Raw genomic sequence first — 25,492 nt, 5'->3', positions numbered from 1 at the left:
GTGTTTTAGAAGACAAAGAATGCATACAGTACAGATGCTTGGTTTGGACCAACCTCTCCAGCTAATTCCTTACTAGTTTGTTTTATCATTGATCCCTCTAGCTTCACTTTGCACACTAGATCCCATGCTGCCAGGTTAGCAGTCCTAACCCAGGAGAGTTCACCAACCACAGATCTCAAGATGTCGGGTAAAGGGATTCTTAACTGATTGGTACAATGTACAGCAGAGGATGATGTTTATAGTTATTGGGTTCTTATAGCGGTTTTAAGTAAAAGTAAGGGAGAATCTCTTCTTTCCCACTTTGACTTGCAGAGATTAAAAAAGCGCAAATGTCCCTTTATTCCCAACATGGCTTAGCTGAAGTAGTGCCACTCATGGTAATCAAATCTCTCTTTATTGTCGTAAGGCAGTTACATGCATTGACAACGTCAAAATTATCTACCACAGGTTTTGTCAATCACAAACTGGTAGCAGTCAAACTTGGCATAAGTCCTAGTTTGGGTTACAAACTAATTGAAAATTCAAACATTTTAGCAATAATTATAAAATAGCCTAACAAAAAAATTTAACATTTTTTTAGGTTTACGTTAAAAACAATATATGTAACACACAACATATTAAAATTAAATAACAGTAAAAAATAACAAGTTTCATTAAAAAATTTAGAGAAATTAACAAGTTTTATAAAAGTTTTATATAGATAACAAGATAACAAATAAAATTTTTAAATAAACAAATAAGCCTAGTTAAAAATTTATTGTATAGGTTAAAAGTACCCTACTGTACAAAATAAAAAATATATACTTTGACATGTAAAGAATTCGTTCAAGAAATAAAATGGGTTCTTCAACAACCAACACTACTAACTTATTTTTAATGATTTGAGTATTGTACATTTTAATGAGGTGACTTAACTTATTATAAACTTTCTTTGACAAAACAGTATGACTTTTCAAGGTTTTACTTAGCTTGCAGTGGATAAATTATACAAAGGATAAATTATTTTTATTTCTCATGTTATGAGCATGAACATCCTCGTTAAACAACCAGTCAAAAGATTTGTTAATAGCATATACAACAAGATCAAAAATATAAAGATTTACAATAGTAGTAATTTTAAGTTCTTTAAAAATAGGTTTACAGTGGTCAAGCCGTTCAGCATTAGCAATGATTCTTACAGCCTTCTTTTGAAGAATTAAAATTTCACTTAACCGACCTGAATTTCCCCAGAATAACAGACCATACTTAATAACAGACTGGAAATAAGCAAAGTAAACCACTCTAAGATAGTCTAAGGTAACAATAGACAATAGACAATAGACAAATTCTTTATTAACATAACATCGAAAAATGCAATGGCGTCAATTTTATATAGGTTTTTTCCTTCAGTGGATGTGTTCTTCATTCTTCCTCCCGTCCAGGAACTCATCAATGGAGTAAAATGGTCGGTCGATGAGCCAGTTGGTCAGGGCTGTCTTCAACTTCTTCACGTTCAGCATCTTTAGATCTTCTGGTAGGAGGTTAAAAGAGTTTCCTCCCCATGTAGGATGGTTTCCTCTCATATGATGCAGTGTGATGTAGAGGGAGGTGAAAGTTTGATGCATGACGAGTGTTGTGTGTGTGTGTATATCAAGGCCTCGTTGAAGCTGTTCGATCGTTACATACAATATGACTTCTTTTATGTACAGGCCGATGATTGTTAACACATTTGTAGTTTTGAAGACCTTTCTGCAGCTCTCCCTTGGGCCAAGGCTGGCCATAATCCTGATTGCTCTCTTCTGGAGAAGTAGAATTCGATTAAGGTTTCCTGCTGTTGTGCCTCCCCAAACTGCAAGGCCATATCATAAGTGAGACTCGAACAATGCATGGTAGGCAGTTTTTGTTGTGGCATCGTCACTGACGAGGTTTACTCTTTTTAAAATGTACAAGCAGGAGTTCAATTTTTTGGAGAGTGCGTTAACATGATTGTTCCAGGATAGTACATTGCCGATAGTCATTCCTAGGAATTTGGTCTGGCTTTCCATTGATACTTCTGGTAGTTCTGGGACTTCCTCCTGTCTTCTCCCAAAAGCTAATTGTTTGGTTTTTTCAGCGTTTACAACTAAGTCGTTTTCATGACAGTATTGATATGCCTTATTCAGTGCAATGTAAGAGTTGATGGCCACATTGTTTGGTGATGACTCTGAGACTAGAAGTGTCGTATCATCAGCGTACATTAGGGGAGTACAGTGCATTCCTAGATATTGTGGCATGTCATTTTTCAGGAGAATGAAGCGGACTGGTCCCAATACCGACCTCTGAGGTACACCCCTTGTAATGGGTAAAGGGTCGGATCTTACTTCTTGGCATATGTTTTTTTGTGTGTCTTGAATCTCAACAACCTGACTTCTTCCTTCCAAATAACTCTTGAACCATGCGTAGGCTTGGCCTTTCACACCAAGCTGTTCAAGTTTGTTGAGGATCAGTTCGTGTCCCAAGCAATCAAAAGCTTTGCTGAAATCCAGCATAATTCCAGTAACCAGATTTTTTTCTTCCAAGCTATCAATGATGAATTCCGCAAGTTTGATTATGGTAGATGTTGTGGATCTTCCCTTGATGAAGCCATGTTGGCTTTTTGTTAACAGGCTGTTATGTTCACAGTGGTCCATTAGTTTTTTTTAAAACTATTTTCTCAATTACTTTGGAGAAGGTTGAGATTAATGATATGGGTCTGTAGTTTTTGGCTTCAGTCTGGTTTCCACTTTTTAGCTTGGGGTATACTTTACTTTGTTTAAGTGCGGCTGGAAAGTGGCCATGAGCGAGGGATAAGTTTGTTACTTTGACTAGTGGTGGAGTTAAAGCTTTCTTACAGTGTTTCAGCATCTTTGCTGAAATTTCATCTAATCCTGACGAGGTTTTGGGTGTAAGATTATCAATGATCTCTTCAATTTCTTGTTCATTAGTGAAAGTTAGCTGTGTTAAATCATTACCTGAGGTTTGTGGAGGTGCAGGTTGTTTTGTGACTTTTGTCTGGTTTTTTAGGGTGATTTCTGCAATATTGGTGAAAAACTGGTTGAAAAACAAGTGACTTTAAACGTGTTAAAAGATAGATCACTCGAGATAACTTGGGTACAATGTGGTCTACATGACTACCCCAGGAAGGCTAATGTTGCCATGGGACCTGGCAATATGTAGCCTTGATTCTCTGCCCAAAATACCCATTTACAATAGCCTGTCATTCTGGAACCTGCCCAGATCTTCCAGATTTAAGTGCAGTATAAGTTTTCTCAACTTCTTGTCTTGCAGGAAAACCCAACCGCAGATATTTCCTTGTTGCAGTCAAGTGGGATATAATGAACAGACGGCCTACAAGTAACTGGTTTATTTTGGATCATACAGTGTTGAAATTGTACTATTTAATGATATCCATCAATCAGTTGTGTATAAAATGCCATCCTTTTAGTGTATTGGGATCATTTGAGGATAGGTAGCCGACTCGGTCAGATCAATAAGTGAAGGGGTGAACCATGTATTACAATTTATTAATTAAGGATAGCAGGTGCATTATTAATAGTTTTATTATTAGTTGGGAATTAAGGAGGAAACAGTTGGTTGGAGCTTACAAGGCTTAATCGCCTAATCACACACATGACCTAGCAAACAAATGAGCACGAATCCGATCAGTAAAATGATCTTATTACAAAACTACCTTACCTAATTTAAAATACTTTTAATTCATTCATAAGTAGAGTTCTCCATTACTCTTGATTCCATTGTTCTGAACATTTTTTTATTAATCTCGGCTGACACTTCCTCCCCGGATTTTGATGTGTTCAGTAGTTTATAATCCAAGTCCTTTCATATCCTAGATATAAGGGAGTAGATACAGAGATAGGCCTGGTGCGTGAGGCAGTGGTACCAAAACCAGGCTGACAAAGATAGATGGCTGTGTGTTCTTGTAGTCTTCTGTCTGCCACAAATCAGATTCAACCATCTTGACAGTTTTGCACAGGCCGTAGGTTTACTGTTGGACAAAACAGTTACGGTACCTTGTGATGTAAGCTGGGTTGTAACAAATATAACAAGTTTGTAATTTCAACATTAGCTGTTTAATTTGTTATAATTTATTTTAATCACTGACTAGTTATTCAGCAATATTTAAACTTGAACAAATTCATTTTTAACATATAACAAAATACAGATGATATTTCTAGTAAATCATTTAAAGATGGAAACATGAAGTAAATAAACATTTAATAAAAATATAATTTTACTAAACCAAAGTGCAATGTTCACAGACCTGCACACGGCACCCAACAAGTGGATCCAGTACCTGACCTCCGCAGAGAACCGCCATGCCCTCCCCATGTTCACCTCCCTGCTGAACACTGTCTGTGCATACGATCCTGTGGGCATGGGGCTGCCGTACAACCATCTGTTGTTTGCTGATCCTGCTGAACCCTTGGTGGACGCTGCACTACAGATCCTCATCGTCACCTTGGACCATGATACCAGCCAGGGCGACGATGTGAGTCACAGTAATTGTTCACACCTTGTATTGTTACATTTTATGGTTTCATGCGATTGCTTCGTTTTATTGTATGCAGTATACCTGTGCAATATATCAGTAGAAATTTAAACTATTTCAAGCAGTTACTGTCTTACCAGATAGAGAAAAAATCATTCTATCTTTTTGTTATTATTACAATGATTTTTTTGTTTTATTTAACTGGTTTTTAACTAAACAGATGACTGCTTGTTGAGGTCATAATGGGATCCCTGGGAATGAAAGAACTGATGCCCTGGCCAACCGGGGCTCAGCGTCAATTATGACAGACCCTCAACCGTTCTGCGGTATTTCAAGGTGTGAATCCTTTGGGGCTGTCTCGAGATGGGTTCGCGCTGAACATGAGAGAAGGTGGAGGTTGCATCCGGGTATGAGAATGAGCAGAATGGTACTACAGTCAGTCGCCTTCCTCCAGGGTGGCATCCTTCAGGAGGATCCGCTCTGTAGAATGTGTGATGAGCAGAAGGAAACTTGCTCTTTGATTGCCCTTCAATAGCAAGGAGCGGTATGCCATCTTTGGTAGTTTGGACAAGAGTAGTGAATTTCGCCAGGAGGACCCAATTGGTTGTTTTCAACGGCTTGTGGAACTGCTGAAATCATAGATTGGTAGGCCTCATGGGGTGCGCAAAAGGCCCATGAGGCTTAATTGTATTATTTATTATGTAGGTATGAAGATAGGTGGAAGAGAGAAATTCTTGGCAACTTTTGCTAAAAAATTTTTATATGTTAGATTAATAATATTGCCTCCAGACTATACCACTTAGGTGTATATTTGACTTTGCTGATGCATTTTTTGTAAGATGGCAATAAACATATATTTATTTATTTATTTAATTGCATAGCAGTAGGCCGCCCCATAGAAGAAGAAGAAGAAGAAACAGATGGTTTATATCAGCTGATCATTCCAGCACAGAACACAATGTTTGCTGCAGTTTAGAATGAATTAGGATTACACACCGTTTTTCATTGCACAGTATTAAAATATTATTATTTTAATTAATGTAAATTTTAGTTCGAATATAAAAATGTTGCAAATAGCTCATGAGCGTTAAGCTGCAGTACAGCACAAAACATTGGCTTTTAGAATGTTAAAAAAATATGGTTTTAAAGAAAATGGTTTTTCTCTGTAAAAATTCTATATCTTTAAATAAATGGTCTTTTCCACAAACTAATGTTATAGAGATGTTGTGTGATTATTGTTATATCTTTTGCAGACAGCGGCCCCAGATAATCTGTTTATCAACTACCTATCACGAATCCACCGAGATGAGGATTTTGCATTTGTTCTACGAGGATTCACTCGTCTTCTCAACAACCCTCTGGTACAAACTTACTTGCCCAACTCCACCAAGAAGGTGCAGTTTCACCAGGAGTTGCTTGTGTTCTTCTGGAAGATGTGTGACTACAACAAGGTACAGTGTGATCACTAGCTCCTCTCTGGAGTGGTGAGGAACTGTGGAGTTTCCTTTGTCTTGAGATATCAATTTACTCTGGTTCATACCTAACTGAATTACCATGTCCTTTCCAGTAATGTGAATTTCCCACGTGGAGTTATTTGTGTTTTTGTAGAAGATGTGTAACTACAACAAGGTACCGTGTGATCACTAGCTCCTCTCTGGAGTGGTGAGGAACTGTGGAGTTTCCTTTGTCTTGAGATATCAATTTACTCTGGTTCATACCTAACTGAATTACCATGTCCTTTCCAGTAATGTGCATTTCCACGTGGAGTTATTTGTGTTTTTGTAGAAGATGTGTGACTACAACAAGGTACCGTGTCATCACTAGCTCCTCTCTGGAGTGGTGAGGAACTGTGGAGTTTCCTTTGTCTTGAGATATCAATTTACTCTGGTTCATACCTAACTGAATTACCATGTCCTTTCCAGTAATGTGCATTTCCACGTGGAGTTATTTGTGTTTTTTGTAGAAGATGTGTGACTACAACAAGGTACCGTGTGATCACTAGCTCCTCTCTGGAGTGGTGAGGAACTGTGGAGTTTCCTTTGTCTTGAGATATCAATTTACTCTGGTTCATACCTAACTGAATTACCATGTCCTTTCCAGTAATGTGCATTTCCACATGGAGTTATTTGTGTTTTTGCAGAAGATGTGTAACTACAACAAATGTTCTATTGTGTATTGTGTAGTTACTATACTTCCTCGAAGAGATATCGGTGAACTGAAAACTAGAGAATGAAGCAGATGTTACAAACAACTCACATGTACTTGGGCCTTTTCTATATTTTTGTTACTTTTAATATTTTTACAGCCGTTTAAAGAGGTATTAACAAATTTAAGGACTGGTGAACCTACACAATTTATTGGCCACTCTGAAATGGAACCTATGATTTTCCCAGTTCAATCCACAGCTTTCTCTGAAGGCTTTGTAGGATACCACTGGTTATGATTCAAAAGTAATATTCAATCCTTATTTAGTGCTATGGATCAATGTTATATGTCTTTACTTTAGCTTTTTCTGGTTCACTGACATCGTCCCTTGAACCTTAAGTTAACGCTAGAGATGGCTTCATAGCGCTAACTCATTTAATGCAACATCAACTTATCCTTAAATTATATTTAAGGAACGAAGAAATAAAAGGTTTCCATAGTTGTAAGCATTACGAAAGTGAACGAAGTGAAGAATCTTATCAGTGTTGTTAACCGTGGAATTGGGTTGTTCCAGAAATTCCTGTACTATGTGCTGAAGAGTAGCGATGTGCTGGAGATTTTGGTGCCAATTTTGTTCCACCTCAATGATTCTAGGGCTGATCAGTGTAAGTAGCTTTAAATAACATAAAAATAAATAAGGTCTATATTTGTTAGTGGATTCAAGTTTACATGATGTGTATGATCGGTGTTGAGTCGCAATGTACATTGGTTGCCACACGTGTTGGTAGCAACACTGAACAGTATCGGTGTAACGCCGTCTAGCTCGATGTGGTTGTAGCAGTTTGAATGTGATCGGTCATGTGTAGTGGCCTCAAATATGTGTAGCCACTTGAAGTGAGTCGATTGTGTGTGAGATATTGTTATTGCCTCACGTTGTCTGCCATCTGTGTTTGATCGGTTACATGTGCCGCATTTAATTATGTTTAGATAATTTCACTTGGTTTTTATAAGTTTTTAATATGTCACTATGTCAAAAAGTTTGTTTTTAATTTTGTATTCGCTTTTGGTAGATAATGTATTAAAGTCTCAAGTGTGGACAAGATTTAAATTATTCACCTATTATACTCACCACTTGATTTATGTTTTCAGTATATTAAGACGCATTTCAGTTTAAAATAAATGTATTTGTTCCACTGAATGTATTAAACTCGTAGTTATAGAGTCCAATAGTTATGAACTATTCCTGTATACTCACATTATCATGACAGATGCTTCTGCCTCGAAAGCCAAAGAAGGAAGAGAGCGATGTTGGGGCAGAGCCGGAGACGATGGAAATATGCCCCTGCACTTTTAATCTCGTACCCAAACTACAACACTTAAATTTTAATATCTTGTTAATGCTGTTCATTAATATGATTTTCTTTTCATAAATTTTACAATGTAGTTATTTGAAATCACTCCAGTATAAAGTTAATATATCTTTTCTCTATTGATTAACCGTCACATGTGATTTGGCATCACAGTCAACGAAAAAAATTCAATTTGCTGTGGATTTGTTTGAAATTTGAACTGCGTAATACTGATCTGTACAATAACTGCTTTACAAATCAACTGATGTCAATAACTATAATTATATCTAAACTTAGGCACCTATGTCTATATTAAAATGAACACATCACTTTAGTCAAACAGTATGTTCACAATTGTCAATACTTAAGGATTAATGAAAACAGAAATTTAAGTTTCATATAGTGTAATTTGTCAGTATATCACTTTGTTGTCATGACTAGCTTTTGTATTACAGTAGAATGAAGAATGAATGAATTAGTGTATTTTCATCAAGATTTACATAGGAACAGAAAAGATACACATAATAATTATTATTAATCTAAAGGAACAAATAAAATAACTAAACAGGTTTCTTATAATAAATTCTTATCTTATCTGCCTGAGGAAATGTTGCTCTAAGGAAATGGGTCTACATAGGCAATGTGGTCTGTGCGTAGACACGAGTTGCTCAAGTAAAAACAATAATTGCAACAATTATTCCAAAAAGAATGAGTTTGAACTATTATTGTTTGGTTTAATCTATCAAAGCCACAACCCCAACTATATGCAGCCAATGCCAATGTATGTTTTGATTAATGTGACGGAGTGTGTCCGTTGAGTGGGGGGGGGGGGGGGAGGTGGCGATCAAAACCGACCACGCTATCAGTGACTCGGCCTGTGATACAGTTAAATTAAAAATTATGTTATTTATGTTTTTTTTAAATAAAAATTTAAGGTACAGAAAAAATATTAGTATTGTTTAAATTTATTTCAATATAAAATTTGAGAGATGTAGTAGCAATTAGTTGATGAGATCGATTTATTCACTCTGAGAGATCGAATTCCAGTACTATTACTATTGGAATAGTGGGTATTATGTGAATGTGAAACTAGAGAAAAGAGGTTACTGGAATTTTTGTAAATAAAAAGATAAGATTAAGAATAAGATTCTTGATATAAAGTTGTCTTATGGTAAATATTTGAGGTTCTCTGTATAGTGTCAGTCGGGAATCACCGGAACATTTTAAATCCTATTTTTAATATAGATTTTTGAACAACATTGAGTGGTTCAAGTATTGTTTTGTATGCACCATCCCAAGCAATTATTCCAAAAGAGAGCAGCGATTGCAGAAATTTTACTCAGTAAGTTCAATTTGGATATGTTGTTAATGTATATTAAAAATAAAATGAATCCAAAACCCCGCCAATGTAAGAATTCGGGAAATCTGAACTTTTTTGAGAAATCAATTAATCAGAAAAATATTTTTTTAACCCTGTAATAGTCATGTTTATTACAATATGAGTTTGAAAGCATTTTGTTTTCTATTTTCTAAACCAGTTGGTGCTGTTTATAACATTTTATTTCGCATAAAGTGTAAATTGTAAATGTGTGAAATATAACACGTAACTTTGATAATATAAAAGTTGTGAAGAAGAAAATGAGTAATTTTTTATGTAAAAAATAGTTTTGAATCCCATTTCTCTATGTAGAAATGTAAACCTTTAAAATATTACAACAAAGGACATAACATTAAGGCAAATTAAAAAAAATCAAATTGTATAAAAAATATGTATATTTAAAAACCATTTAAAGTATACACAAGCACAGTATACAAAGGTATAGACATGTACACTAAATAAATGTATATATTTTGTAGTAAAAGTTGAAGATATACTTAAAGTTACTTTAGAAAGGCAACTTTTCACTACAGATTTATTTAGTTGTAAATTACTCATTTTAAGCCGAGATCTGTTGCATTGACACTTGATGTGTGAATGAAGGTTTTAGCAGTGTCATTAATTTTCTATATAGAAAATACTATTATGTTCCAGAACATCATGTACTGAGATTACAATCACCTGAATGTAATATAATATTTGTAGTTGATAAAATAAAATAGAGGCTTTTCATGTTCAAATTGAACTGCAATTAAAAATGTTGCAATACTTTGATTGGTTACAACACAATACAAAAGGGTCAATTGGTCTTGGAGAAGCCCTGCAGAGAAATCATGGAAGATACAGGAAATACACGGGAAATTTGTGACAAAATGGATCTGGACATCTATACTGCTTATGTTGCTCAATGTTAGCACTAATCCGGCTGTTTTATATTGTGCTAAGATATGATAGAACACTTATGTACAGCTCGGGTTGGTCTGATGCATATCGGGGTGTTCATCCTACTGCTGCTGAGTGGAGAGAGGAACTTTGGTGTCAGACTGAACAAGCCTTACACTGCCACCATCCCCATGGATATCCCGGTATTCACAGGTCAGTACACAGTCTCTTCTATCCTACTTCTGGGATATTCTATATTACACTTGTACTGTTATTACATTACACTGCCATCATCCACATGGATATCCCGGTATTCACAGGTCAGTACACAGTCTCTTCTATCCTACTTCTGGGATATTCTATATTACACTTGTACTGTTATTACATTACACTGCCATCATCCCCATGGATATCCCGGTATTCACAGGTCAGTACACAGTCTCTTCTATCCTACTTCTGGGATATTCTATATTACACTTGTACTGTTATTACATTACACTGCCACCATCCCCATGGATATCCCGGTATTCACAGGTCAGTACACAGTCTCTTCTATCCTACTTCTGGGATATTCTATATTACACTTGTACTGTTATTACATTACACTGCCACCATCCCCATGGATATCCCGGTATTCACAGGTCAGTACACAGTCTCTTCTATCCTACTTCTGGGATATTCTATATTACACTTGTACTGTTATTACATTACACTGCCACCATCCCCATGGATATCCCGGTATTCACAGGTCAGTACACAGTCTCTTCTATCCTACTTCTGGGATATTCTATATTACACTTGTACTGTTATTACATTACACTGCCACCATCCCCATGGATATCCCGGTATTCACAGGTCAGTACACAGTCTCTTCTATCCTACTTCTGGGATATTCTATATTACACTTGTACTGTTATTACATTACACTGCCATCATCCCCATGGATATCCCGGTATTCACAGGTCAGTACACAGTCTCTTCTATCCTACTTCTGGGATATTCTATATTACACTTGTACTGTTATTACATTACACTGCCATCATCCCCATGGATATCCCGGTATTCACAGGTCAGTACACAGTCTCTTCTATCCTACTTCTGGGATATTCTATATTACACTTGTACTGTTATTACATTACACTGCCACCATCCCCATGGATATCCCGGTATTCACAGGTCAGTACACAGTCTCTTCTATCCTACTTCTGGGATATTCTATATTACACTTGTACTGTTATTACATTACACTGCCATCTTCCCCATGGATATCCCGGTATTCACAGGTCAGTACACAGTCTCTTCTATCCTACTTCTGGGATATTCTATATTACACTTGTACTGTTATTACATTACACTGCCACCATCCCCATGGATATCCCGGTATTCACAGGTCAGTACACAGTCTCTTCTATCCTACTTCTGGGATATTCTATATTACACTTGTACTGTTATTACATTACACTGCCATCATCCCCATGGATATCCCGGTATTCACAGGTCAGTACACAGTCTCTTCTATCCTACTTCTGGGATATTCTATATTACACTTGTACTGTTATTACATTACACTGCCATCATCCCCATGGATATCCCGGTATTCACAGGTCAGTACACAGTCTCTTCTATCCTACTTCTGGGATATTCTATATTACACTTGTACTGTTATTACATTACACTGCCACCATCCCCATGGATATCCCGGTATTCACAGGTCAGTACACAGTCTCTTCTATCCTACTTCTGGGATATTCTATATTACACTTGTACTGTTATTACATTACACTGCCACCATCCCCATGGATATCCCGGTATTCACAGGTCAGTACACAGTCTCTTCTATCCTACTTCTGGGATATTCTATATTACACTTGTACTGTTATTACATTACACTGCCACCATCCCCATGGATATCCTGGTATTCACAGGTCAGTATACAGTCTCTTCTATCCTACTTCTGGAAACAATTATTAAGAAGTTTTATAGCAAACTTTACAGACACATTGCAAACATAAATAAAATTTAATTAAATAAACATTGAATTCAAATGAAATAGTATTATTGTAGGAACTCATGCAGACTTGCTGTCATAATGTTCCACAAGATCATCTGTACAGGACACCAGAGGCTTCAGGTACTGTTTGACTGCCTGTATTGTTGTAGGAACTCATGCAGACTTGCTGATCACAGTGTTCCACAAGATCATATATACAGGACACCAGTGGCTTCAGGTACTGTTTGACTGTCTGTATTGTTGTAGGAACTCATGCAGACTTGCTGTCATAATGTTCCACAAGATCATCTGTACAGGACACCAGTGGCTTCAGGTACTGTTTGACTGTCTGTATTGTTGTGTAGGAACTCATGCAGACTTGCTGTCATATTGTTCCACAAGATCATCTGTACAGGACACCAGTGGCTTCAGGTACTGTTTGACTGTCTGTATTGTTGTAGGAACTCATGCAGACTTGCTGTCATAATGTTCCACAAGATCATCTGTACAGGACACCAGTGGCTTCAGGTACTGTTTGACTGTCTGTATTGTTGTAGGAACTCATGCAGACTTGCTGTCATAATGTTCCACAAGATCATCTGTACAGGACACCAGTGGCTTCAGGTACTGTTTGACTGTCTGTATTGTTGTAGGAACTCATGCAGACTTGCTGTCATAATGTTCCACAAGATCATCTGTACAGGACACCAGTGGCTTCAGGTACTGTTTGACTGTCTGTATTGTTGTAGGAACTCATGCAGACTTGCTGTCAGAATGTTCCATAAGATCATCTGTACAGGACACCAGTGGCTTCAGGTACTGTTTGACTGTCTGTATTGTTGTAGGAACTCATGCAGACTTGCTGTCATAATGTTCCATAAGATCATCTGTACAGGACACCAGTGGCTTCAGGTACTGTTTGACTGTCTGTATTGTTGTAGGAACTCATGCAGACTTGCTGTCAGAATGTTCCATAAGATCATCTGTACAGGACACCAGTGGCTTCAGGTACTGTTTGACTGTCTGTATTGTTGTAGGAACTCATGCAGACTTGCTGTCAGAAATGTTCCATAAGATCATCTGTACAGGACACCAGTGGCTTCAGCCACTGTTAGACTGTCTGTATTGTTGTAGGAACTCATGCAGACTTGCTGATCACAGTGTTCCACAAGATCATCTGTACAGGACACCAGTGGCTTCAGCCACTGTTTGACTGTCTGTATTGTTGTAGGAACTCATGCAGACTTGCTGTCATAATGTTCTACAAGATCATCTGTACAGGACACCAGTGGCTTCAGCCACTGTTTGACTGTCTGTATTGTTGTAGGAACTCATGCAGACTTGCTGTCATAATGTTCTACAAGATCATCTGTACAGGACACCAGAGGCTTCAGGTACTGTTTGACTGTCTGTATTGTTGTAGGAACTCATGCAGACTTGCTGTCATAATGTTCCAAAAGATCATCTGTACAGGACACCAGAGGCTTCAGGTACTGTTTGACTGTCTGTATTGTTGTGTAGGAACTCATGCAGACTTGCTGTCATAATGTTCCAAAAGATCATCTGTACAGGACACCAGTGGCTTCAGGTACTGTTTGACTGTCTGTATTGTTGTAGGAACTCATGCAGACTTGCTGTCATAATGTTCCAAAAGATCATCTGTACAGGACACCAGTGGCTTCAGGTACTGTTTGACTGTCTGTATTGTTGTAGGAACTCATGCAGACTTGCTGTCATAATGTTCCAAAAGATCATCTGTACAGGACACCAGTGGCTTCAGGTACTGTTTGACTGTCTGTATTGTTGTAGGAACTCATGCAGACTTGCTGTCATAATGTTCCAAAAGATCATCTGTACAGGACACCAGTGGCTTCAGGTACTGTTTGACTGTCTGTATTGTTGTAGGAACTCATGCAGACTTGCTGTCATAATGTTCTACAAGATCATCTGTACAGGACACCAGTGGCTTCAGCCTCTGTTTGACTGTCTGTATTGTTGTAGGAACTCATGCAGACTTGCTGTCATAATGTTCCACAAGATCATCTGTACAGGACACCAGAGGCTTCAGGTACTGTTTGACTGTCTGCAATGTTGTAGGAACTCATACAGACTTGCTGTCATAATGTTCCACAAGATCGTCAGTGCAGGAAATCAGAGGCTTCAGGCACTGTTTGACTGGCTGTATTGTTGTAGGACCTCATGCAGACTTGCTGTCATACAGTGTTCCGCAAGATCATATCTACAGGACACCAGGGTTCAGCGAATGTTTGACTGTCTGTATTTTTGTAGGAACTCATGCAGACTTGCAGTCATAATGTTCTACAAGATCATCTGTATAGGACACCAGTGGCTTCAGCCACTGTTTGACTGTCTGTATTGTTGTAGGAACTCATGCAGACTTGCTGATCACAGTGTTCCACAAGATCATCACTACAGGACACCAGAGGCTTCAGCCACTGTTTGACTGTCTGTATTGTTGTAGGAACTCATGCAGACTTGCTGATCACAGTGTTCCACAAGATCATCACTACAGGACACCAGAGGCTTCAGCCACTGTTTGACTGTCTGTATTGTTGTAGGAACTCATGCAGACTTGCTGATCACAGTGTTCCACAAGATCATCACTACAGGACACCAGAGGCTTCAGCCACTGTTAGACTGTCTGTATTTTTGTAGGAACTCATGCAGACTTGCTGTCATAATGTTCTACAAGATCATCTGTATAGGACACCAGAGGCTTCAGCCACTGTTTGACTGTCTGTATTTTTGTAGGAACTCATGCAGACTTGCTATCATAATGTTCTACAAGATCATCTGTATAGGACACCAGAGGATTCAGCCTCTGTATGACTGTCTGTATTGTTGTAGGAACTCATGCAGACTTGCTGATCACAGTGTTCCACAAGATCATCACTACAGGACACCAGAGGCTTCAGCCACTGTTTGACTGTCTGTATTGTTGTAGGAACTCATGCAGACTTGCTGATCACAGTGTTCCACAAGATCATCACTACAGGACACCAGAGGCTTCAGCCACTGTTTGACTGTCTGTATTGTTGTAGGAACTCATGCAGACTTGCTGATCACAGTGTTCCACAAGATCATCACTACAGGACACCAGAGGCTTCAGCCACTGTTTGACTGTCTGTATTGTTGTAGGAACTCATGCAGACTTGCTGATCACAGTGTTCCACAAGATCATCACTACAGGACACCAGAGGCTTCAGCCACTGTTTGACTGTCTGCTTACGATCCTTGTTAATGGTGAGTGTGTTCATCAGGCTTTGCTGTTGAGTACAAAATTAAATTATCTGTGCATTGATTGCAACATAGCGAACAAGAATAGTCTTAATATTGATCCTTGTAGCATACATTTTTTAACTTTATAGATACCAGATTTCTCAGAGTCTTGCACCATTTTCTTCCTAAAATAATATATGATCTAAACACTTATATTCTTTTATAGTACATATTATTATGCAATACATTATTTGAGTCTGTTTTGCTTTAATTAGAAATCTTATCATTGCAATTTTTTTATTGGATATTGTTTTATATTGGAACTTTCGCTATTTGACATTGCTATATGGCTGGAACCTCTTAGTTACACAAGGTAAAGAACAGACAGCAAGTCCATATATTTAGGGGTGCAGCAGTATCGACTCGGCACCAGACATAACACACATGTGCAACAATTGTTGAGTTTATTTGTTTTTTTTCCCTTTCATTTGTATTAATTATATATAAAAATATTTGGTATCTTTCATGATTTACTAATCATGTTTTTAAAGTAGCTCATTTCAACCTACATACATAATATATAAGTAGCTGGTTCATGGCTCTTCCCAACCACAGACAACAGATGATGAGATAAGTCTGACAGAGCTAAGTTTCAGTATACAGTGAAATAATAAATGTTGGCTACATTTTAGAATTTACTTAATAAATTACTAGATTAGATCGAAAACATCAACAGGGGTATTGAGTTCTGACATGAAAACACGTAATCCAGTGTATTGATTAAATAAAAAAAAAAAACTCACTGGATCATCATCCCATACTATGAGTATTTTTGGACAAATAGTGTTATTTGTGGTCTCTATTTCACAGCTCAGATTGTTTGGGTTGAGGATGAGAAATAGAAAGTGACTGACATGTCACATGGACATGTCTGGGTCATAATACACAGGATCAAGATCTATCACTGTCATCACTTGTTCTGCAACTAACATCACTAGTATACCGATTCAAAGACAGAATCATAATATATACGTCTGGGTTGCAATTCACAGTATCAAGATCTATCACTGTCATCACTTGTTCTGCAACTAACATCACTAGTATACCGATTCAAAGACAGAATCATAATATATACGTCTGGGTTGCAATTCACAGTATCAAGATCTATCACTGTCATCACTTGGTCTGCAACTAACATCACTAGTATACCGATTCAAAGGCAGAATCATAATAAATACATCTGGGTTGCAATTCACAGTATCAAGATCTATCACTGTCATCACTTGGTCGGTAACTAACATCACTATTATACCGATTCAAAGGCAGAATCATAATGTATACGTCTGGGTTGCAATTTACAGTATTAAGATCTATCACTGTCATCACTTGGTCTGTAACTAACATCACTACTATAAATATCACGATTTAACTAACGGATAAATTATTTTGGATCACGCAGATTATGACTTCTTTATGGCCCATTTCAAAAGTTAAAAAATAATGAGTCAGATACGATATGCACTGGCTACTTACTCCAAGATTTGTTTGACACTGATCAAGGTCAGCTATTGGTCCAGACCAAGTTATAACTGTGGGACATGATGGGAGATGTTAGGACATGCCAAATGGGGTCTGTCACGCACCTACCATGACAACGCCAAATGCTAATTGATGTTTTCAATAGCAAATGTGTTAAACTTGATCAAACACCAAACATGATGGGAGATGTTAGGACATGCCAAATGGGGTCTGTCACGCACCTACCATGACAACGCCAAATGCTAATTGATGTTTTCAATAGCAAATGTGTTAAACTTGATCAAACACCAAACATGATGGGAGATGTTAGGACATGCCAAATGGGGTCTGTCACGCACCTACCATGACAACGCCAAATGCTAATTGATGTTTTCAATAGCAAATGTGTTAAACTTGATCAAACACCAAACTTGCCATAGCTGACTCCATAAAAAGAATTATATGATTTGTTGATTCTAAAGAGCACACCCTGGGTCTTTTTTGTGACCTCAACAGGGCATTTGATATTATAGATTATAATATACTTCTTAATAAACTTGAAAGCTGTGAATTTCGTAGATTGGTAATTCCATGGTTTGAAACTTAATTGCTTGTGCGTGTCCAATGTATTGAAATCCGCAATAATTCCTAGAGACCTATGCTTGGACTCCTACTTTTTGCCTCATATACGTTAATGATCTTCCAGAACATATTGAAGTAATTTCAACAGAACCATTGAACCTGCTGTAATTGTTTCCACTGATTACACTAGCCTTATTCTAAATAAATGCCACTCTAATATCCTGTTAGAACAGTGTACAGCTATCTCCTCTTTCATTTCTGACCTTGAAATGGAATAACCATATAAAAATGGTATTAAAGCAACTAAATTCAGCTACATTAGATCTGAAGTGCGTTTCTATATTTGCCTCTAAAGAAGTTGTTCATTTTTAAAGAACCATGTTACTTCAGTTTATTTAAGTCAAATTTGAGGTACGGAAAAATATTTTGAGAATTTTCTAGTGGCATCAACTTTAATAAAGTATTCAAAAGAGAGTGTTTAGTGTCGTCTGGGGAATGGGACCAGATGAAAGCTGTATCCAATGTAGTGGAGTCCTAACCTTGGCTTCCCTTTTCATTTTACATTCAACAATGTTCGTTTTCAAAATAAAAATCTCATCATCATGATCATAACACATGGCACAAAAATGACTTAATTTCAGACAGATTTAGATCATTAACGTCATCTTAAAAATGATTTAAATCCTAAACTCTGCAATTCGCTTCCAAATGTGACAAGTTTTAAAAAGGATTGAAAGGCTTACTTGATCGGGAAAACTTTCTACAGTTGTCAACAGGCTCTTGTGATAACCTTGCCTCGATGAGACCGATAGTGTTTAGTAATAGGAATAGTTAAAGATTGTTGTATTCTCCAAGAATGTACTCTATTTTACACTTAAATGGTATGCTTTATTGTAAACAGCTCTGTTCAGTTGCTTTTGTATAATTGTTCTTTATTCTGATGTTTTGACTTGCACAGAAAATCTTTATGTTGTATTGTGTGAATAAATTATTCTTATCCGTAATACGTTACAAGTACAGTGTCCCTGTACCTCAAGACTCTTTGTAAACATTACCAGTGTGACAATATTGTGTAATGCAGGTCCAAGACTGTTGGCAACCATTATCAGTGTTACAATATCCATGTTACAGTGTCCCCGTACCTGAAGACACTCAGCATGGTGGCCAGCACTAAACTGTTACACTTGCTTGAAGCCTTCAGCACTCCCTGGTTCCTGTTCTCCTCCCCCACCAACCACCACCTGGTGTTCTTCTTGCTTGAGATCTTCAACAACATCATTCAGTACCAGTTTGACGGTGAGTTGCGTGCACATGTATCATATATTTTTAAGGAACTAAGGTGAGCACAAATTAAATGTGGTATGTACAATGAATGGTAAATGTAAAAAACAAATTTAAACTAAGGTTTTCCTTGGCCCCAGCCATTGTCACGGGTTATACACAAGCTTCTGCAGTACCAGCCTCTACCAGTCGAAGCAGACAGGGAAGAATCGCCCACTCCAACAGTGATCCTTTGCATTGAGCTCTCTATCCTTGTGTCTCAACATTTTTCGTTTAAGGAATACTAAGTAATATGAGCTGCTGGACATCAGTTGGATTGTCCAGATGTAGATAACATCAGTATTTGTTGTACCTAGTTTAGATTCCACTGGAAAGGTGTAAATTAAATTAATTAAAGATGTGTTAAGTAAACTCTTCTGATTAGTGAAGTGCCAGAAGTAGGTAGCTCTAACCTGGTGTACACGATTATCCGGAAGCGCCAAGTGTTTCACTCTCTGGCCAGCCTAACCAGCGACTACGGCACCATCGCCAAGAGTCTGACCAAACCATAGGTAAACTCTTGTGGTCAGTGACAATGATGATGTTGCAGGCAACTCTAACCTGGTGTACACGATTATCCGGAAGCGCCAAGTGTTTCACTCTCTGGCCAGCCTACCCAGCGACTACGGCACCATCGCCAAGAGTCTGACCAAACCATAGGTAAACTCTTGTGGTCAGTGACAATGATGATGTTGCAGGCAACTCTAACCTGGTGTACACGATTATCCGGAAGCGCCAAGTGTTTCACTCTCTGGCCAGCCTACCCAGCGACTACGGCACCATTGCCAAGAGTCTGACCAAACCATAGGTAAAGTCTTGTGCTCAGTGACAATGATGATGTTGCAGGCAACTCTAACCTGGTGTACACGATTATCCGGAAGCGCCAAGTGTTTCACTCTCTGGCCAGCCTAACCAGCGACTACGGCACCATCGCCAAGAGTCTGACCAAACCATAGGTAAAGTCTTGTGCTCAGTGACAATGATGATGTTGCAGGCAGGCAACTCTAACCTGGTGTACACGATTATCCGGAAGCGCCAAGTGTTTCACTCTCTGGCCAGCCTAACCAGCGACTACGGCACCATCGCCAAGAGTCTGACCAAACCATAGGTAAAGTCTTGTGCTCAGTGACAATGATGATGTTGCAGGCAACTCTAACCTGGTGTACACGATTATCCGGAAGCGCCAAGTGTTTCACTCTCTGGCCAGCCTAACCAGCGACTACGGCACCATCGCCAAGAGTCTGACCAAACCATAGGTAAAGTCTTGTGCTCAGTGACAATGATGATGTTGCAGGCAACTCTAACCTGGTGTACACGATTATCCGGAAGTGCCAAGTGTTTCACTCTCTGGCCAGCCTAACCAGCGACTACGGCACCATCGCCAAGAGTCTGACCAAACCATAGGTAAACTCTTGTGGTCAGTGACAATGATGATGTTGCATCAGTTATAACCTGGTGTACACGATTATCCGGAAGTGCCAAGTGTTTCACTCTCTGGCCAGCCTAACCAGCGACTACGGCACCATCGCCAAGAGTCTGACCAAACCATAGGTAAAGTCTTGTGCTCAGTGACAATGATGATGTTGCAGGCAACTCTAACCTGGTGTACACGATTATCCGGAAGCGCCAAGTGTTTCACTCTCTGGCCAGCCTACCCAGCGACTACGGCACCATTGCCAAGAGTCTGACCAAACGGACGCGTAAGCACTTACCATCCACCCATGACTCTGACAACACTCCCGAGACGCCCAGCATGGAGGGGTCCAGACCTGCCCTGCCAGCTGAACCCGGCACTCTCAAGGTACATCAGTAGTTTGTCAGCTATTTATATCATAGATTATATTTAATTAAACTAATTCTGGTAAAAACCGTGCAACTGTGCAACCGTGGTCAGAGAGAACAAGCTAGCGTACGCCTGGTGCAGCAACGGCAAGATCTCGTCCGGAAAAGTGAGAACTCTCGTGCAGTAAGGATTTTCCGCAGCCTAAATGAGCTAGAGGACAGTAACTAGAGGACAATGTGACTTCAGGATAGGCCTATAGCTCATCACAATGTAACGTAAGCATTTTATTTTCGTATTTTCCATACATTTTTTAATCTGGAGCTAATTGAGGATATATATTGTTTTCTTATATATAATTTACTAATGAGTACTTATATACCATATTTGCATATATAAATCATAAAAAGTTAAAGAGAAAGTTAATAACGACAACAACAATATTAGTTGTAGTTAGTTATAGTTAGCAAATTACTTACTTTTAAAAATATTATCAAATATCTTTAAATGTTCATTTATTTTCTCAATGTTATAAGTCTAATAACTTATTTTTCTCTGAAATTTTAAGAATTTAATGAGGAATATCGTTTTTGTGCTCGGTAATTCCGTAGGTGTATTTTGTTTTTTTTTTTTTCATTAACTAAACAACAAATTCTGGAATTCAGGAGTACAATTAAAATATGTAGGTATGTTCTTTTTTTAATCAAGTTTTACTTAGAAGGAAAATACAACGTATTTTTGATTAGAGCTAATCTTGTAAACTGGTAAGGAAGTGTTAACATAGTTACATTTTATTTCTTGCTATCTCAATATATAATTAATTAATTTTATCTTAATAGTTCAAGTATAGTCGATTGTAGAATTAGTGTTGAAGTTAATTTCAAGATTATTAGGATTTTTTTTGCATAGGTACCTATAGTAATCTTGGTTACACAAGTTAAAAAAAAGAAAAGTTTTTTCTGGTGCTCTATGTATATATATATATATATATATATAGTGTGTGTGTGTGTGTGTGTATATGTATATGTAATTAGTATATACATAGTACATACGGGTTGCTGTATAGAGCGCAACTTCTGTAAGTTAGAATCAGTGTTTGTACTGAACGATTAATAAATAAGTCTTAGGATTATTTATTTTATTAGTATTTTTCTAAACTTCTCTAAAAATAAACATGTAAATTGTTAGTATAGCTATGATTTTATTTATTTATAACTGTACAAAATGAAATACATATATACATATAAAATAATAGTGTAAAATCTTAAGCCAGGCTTAGATCAATGTTACATTCAAATAATAAAAAAGTAGCGGGATATTTGGTAGTTTTTCTATTGTGTGGATGGGATAGGCAGCTCATTCGCTATCAAACAGTTTAAGTCCTCTTTACTCTTTCTTATTCTTGTTTGAGTTATTCTTTATTTTTATATAAATTTAATTTTTTTTCCACAATAGAGTTTTTAGAAGAGTTAGCGGAGTACAGGAATATTAGCATTTTTGAATATGAAGATTTAAATCAGTTTTATTTGTCTAACGGTATCAATCAGTCCAGTGGTAACTTATCGATCCTGCATGTGAATATTAGAAGCTATAATAAACATATAGACGAGTTTTTAACTATTTTAAACAGTTTTAATGTGACATTTGATATCATAGTGTTAACGGAAACTTGGTTGGATGAAAGTGGTGTGATTGTTGGTGTGGATGGGTATGACGCCATAGTTAATAAAGTAAGCAGAAATCAAAATGATGGTGTGATTGTCTATGTACGAAAGTGTTTCAGTATTACGCATGAGGAAGTCAGAATGCATGGGGCCACAAGTATAAAGATAAACTTATCTGTAGGTAATGAGCGGCTTTGTTTACTCGCAGTGTATCGTAGTCCGTCCCCTGACCTTGACCTACAATTGTTTATTCAAGACCTGGAGGTATATTGTAATGATAGGCCCAGGGATCGCATGCACTGGACAGTTGCATGCTACATATCTGTGCTGCATATTGCCACCACTAAATGAAGGAGCAGAAATCATTACTTCGCTGTTTTTATCCGTTCACACAGCCCCACTGTAAAAGGACACCAGATAATGCCAAACACCAGAGCAAAGGCTCGAAACTACCCCTGTGGAGAGTGTGGTATTGGGGTAAAATACTCCAGTATTTTATGCACAGGCACCTGCAACCTCTGGTACCATGGTGGTTGTGTGAATCTTACAGAAAGACAAGTGACAAAACTCACAAAGAAAGAGATATCAAACTGGAAATGCAGAAACGCAACATCTCTCTCCTCCATCCCCAACCAAAATCCTCTTCGACTCTAACCAAGTTATGAATAATCTCCCAATACTAGACAACCCCGAATCAACCACTATACTTCACATAGACCGTGCACCACTATCAGGAGCAGAGGAAGTTTTCCAAGGCACCGGTGAAGAACATTTCCAACCTAACATAAAAGAAAAGCTCTGCAGCTCCCACCCCCAAAACACAAGGGTTAACTGTGAGCAGTACCGGCCTAGCAAACAACTCATTAAAAGAAGAATTGGAGCACAGTCTCACTGAAAACAAATCGTTTGCAAATGACACTCATACTATCGTGGAGAAAAAATACAAAATCTAGTAAATCCTGAGGAAGCCAATTTCAATTTGTCTTTATCTCTTGCAGCTGAGGCAGAGGTAGTGTCCTTCTACAGGAGAATACAAAGCTAAAAGCAGAAAACAATAAGCTGCTTGAAAAATGCATGAGACTCGAGGCGGAGCTGGCAGATACTTCAGAAAAGACAGAGAAAATGGAGCTAACTGAAGAAAAATATAGAAGCAAAGTCGAGAATTTACACCAAGAACTGGCAAAGTTACAGAGCCAGCTAGACAAAGAGAGAAATAACTAAACAAAGCTCGAAGAATTTTTGAAGAACAAGACAACAACCAACGCAAACTTATTGAAAATCTAGAGAAAACAATTTTTAACTTAGAAAAAACTATAAAAGAACTCACTTCCAAATCGGAGTCAATAAAATCAGTAATCCCCTCAAGCTACCAATCGGGACGTTGGTATTCAAACATGCTCACATACAGGAGAAGACACTCTTACCATTGATAACAATTACCGAATTGACTGCCCTTAAAAGAAGGCAATATGAAATAGAGTGTGAAATACAAAAATTAAAAGAACAAGTTGGGAAAACTTGCTCTCAAAACCCCAAATCCCCACAAAATGACATCACATCTAAGTCAGAAAAATAACTGCTCTAAATTTAATGTATCAAACAAAATCTCCAAAAACAAAAAGAAGACTCAGTTCAGTGTAGCTTTGCAAGTTGCCAAATGCAATGAGGCTGCAACACTCCAAGGACAGGACTCAAGAAAACAACCAGGGCGACATAGCCTCTAAAACGAGTCCTCTGACGACACCAACATCACCAATGCCTGGCCTTAAAATAACTTCACCTTCCACATCTTCCCATAAGATCTCAAGATCACCACCAGCTTTAGCAAAAATCAGAAAAGAAGGAGAAAGTATCGAGGAGTTCTTCAACCGTCACATTGATGAGTACAAGGACAATAAAACATTTATAAAGACAATGTAAAAAAATACGGCAAACCCTCTGCATTATGTGAAACTGCCACCTCATATATGCCTAACCAGTCTCCTACACAACCAGGACCTCAGACTCAAACCTCTTCACAGATGCGACCCCACCAACTTGACACTTTTATAGACAAAACCAAAATCAAGTCCACAAGGACATAGCTGAGCCGAAATTAGCAACAGCACAAGAACCAAAAATAAATAAAAATCCCCAAAATATAAATTTTTCCAAACCTAGAAATAAGCACCAGAAACTCATGATTGCACACCAAAATATTGACGGCCTTCAGAACAAAACCGACAGACTTGCTCATTTTCTCCACAACAACAAACCAGACTTACTAATACTTACTGAGCCATGGCTTAAACAACGAAAAGCTGGAGAGCACTAGAATCCTTGGCTACAGACTTATAGGCAGCTTTAATAGACAACAACACAGAAAAGGTGGAGTGGCTGTCTTTGCAAACTTAAACCTTAAAAATAAAAATTACAGTAATATCCTTATCAGGAACCACATCAGAACTTATATGTGAAACCATCCTTCTGAAAATTGAGATGAAACAAGGATTCTTGCACCTTTTAGGTTTATACAGCCACCTAGTAGCAACTTGGAAGAAGCATTTAGATATTTTATCATCTGAATTGGACAAAATAACATCTTTAAAAACCCGGTACTCCGTAATAGGGGATGTCAATGTAGACAACCTGGTGGCAAGCAACACGACAGAAGAAACTTGGACGATATGATTCACGGCTATGGACTGAGCGCAGACTTCACCTACCCCCTACAAGAATAACCAGTCACAGCAAGACTTCTATAGATTTTCATATGCACAAACATTAACGAAACTGAAATATCAACCAGAGTGCTAAAAACAGGCCTCTCAGATCACACTGCCACCTGCCCAGTTATGCTTTATCTCTACAAACATGACAAGCCCCACGCAGACACAATCATACAGAAGACAATTTAACACAAGAACCGTAGAAGAACTGAGGTATAATCTACAAGCACAGGACTGGTCACAAGTTATGCTCACAGACAATGTGGATGCTGCTTATAAAGCGTTTCATGGATCCTCCAATCTGCAATGAACATAGCCTGCCCTCTTAAAATAGTAAAACATAAAAGAAATCCCAACCAAGAATATATGGGATGATGAAAGCCAGGCGCTAAAAAACGCATACTTAGAGGCACTAAATCAAGAACACAT

The 25,492-nt window shown here is 37.9% G+C and overlaps 2 protein-coding genes across 2 annotated transcripts in view; both read left to right on the top strand.

Annotated features, from left to right (window-relative positions):
* The window catches only part of LOC124368370 (protein HID1-like), a 61,188-nt gene that overhangs the window by 6,951 nt on the left and 28,745 nt on the right, over positions 1-25,492 (top strand). The window contains exons 6-12 of the mRNA XM_046825654.1: positions 4,278-4,507; positions 5,761-5,958; positions 7,227-7,317; positions 10,349-10,474; positions 15,411-15,515; positions 18,723-18,887; positions 20,501-20,712. Of these exons, the coding sequence (XP_046681610.1) occupies positions 4,278-4,507; positions 5,761-5,958; positions 7,227-7,317; positions 10,349-10,474; positions 15,411-15,515; positions 18,723-18,887; positions 20,501-20,712 (1,127 nt within the window). The remainder of the gene's footprint in view (positions 1-4,277; positions 4,508-5,760; positions 5,959-7,226; positions 7,318-10,348; positions 10,475-15,410; positions 15,516-18,722; positions 18,888-20,500; positions 20,713-25,492) is intronic.
* On the top strand, positions 11,526-14,974 carry LOC124368386. The gene is made up of 2 exons (XM_046825682.1): positions 11,526-12,079; positions 14,637-14,974. Exons 1-2 carry the CDS (start codon positions 11,737-11,739, stop codon positions 14,810-14,812), a joined length of 519 nt encoding a protein of 172 aa, XP_046681638.1. The 5' UTR covers positions 11,526-11,736; the 3' UTR covers positions 14,813-14,974.

Source organism: Homalodisca vitripennis, chromosome 8 (genome assembly GCF_021130785.1).
Source record: "Homalodisca vitripennis isolate AUS2020 chromosome 8, UT_GWSS_2.1, whole genome shotgun sequence".
NCBI lineage: Eukaryota > Metazoa > Arthropoda > Insecta > Hemiptera > Cicadellidae > Homalodisca > Homalodisca vitripennis.
The sequence above is the reverse complement of the archived record's forward strand: the minus strand, read 5'-3'. Positions and strand labels throughout refer to the sequence as shown.

Coding starts and splice junctions, on each gene's coding strand:
- LOC124368386 (XM_046825682.1), top strand. CDS start 11,737: ATGGATATCCCGGTATTCACAGGTCAGTACACAGTCTCTTCTATCCTA. Junction 12,080..14,636: donor GGATATCCCGGTATTCACAG/GTCAGTACACAG, acceptor GTATTGTTGTAG/GAACTCATGCAGACTTGCTG.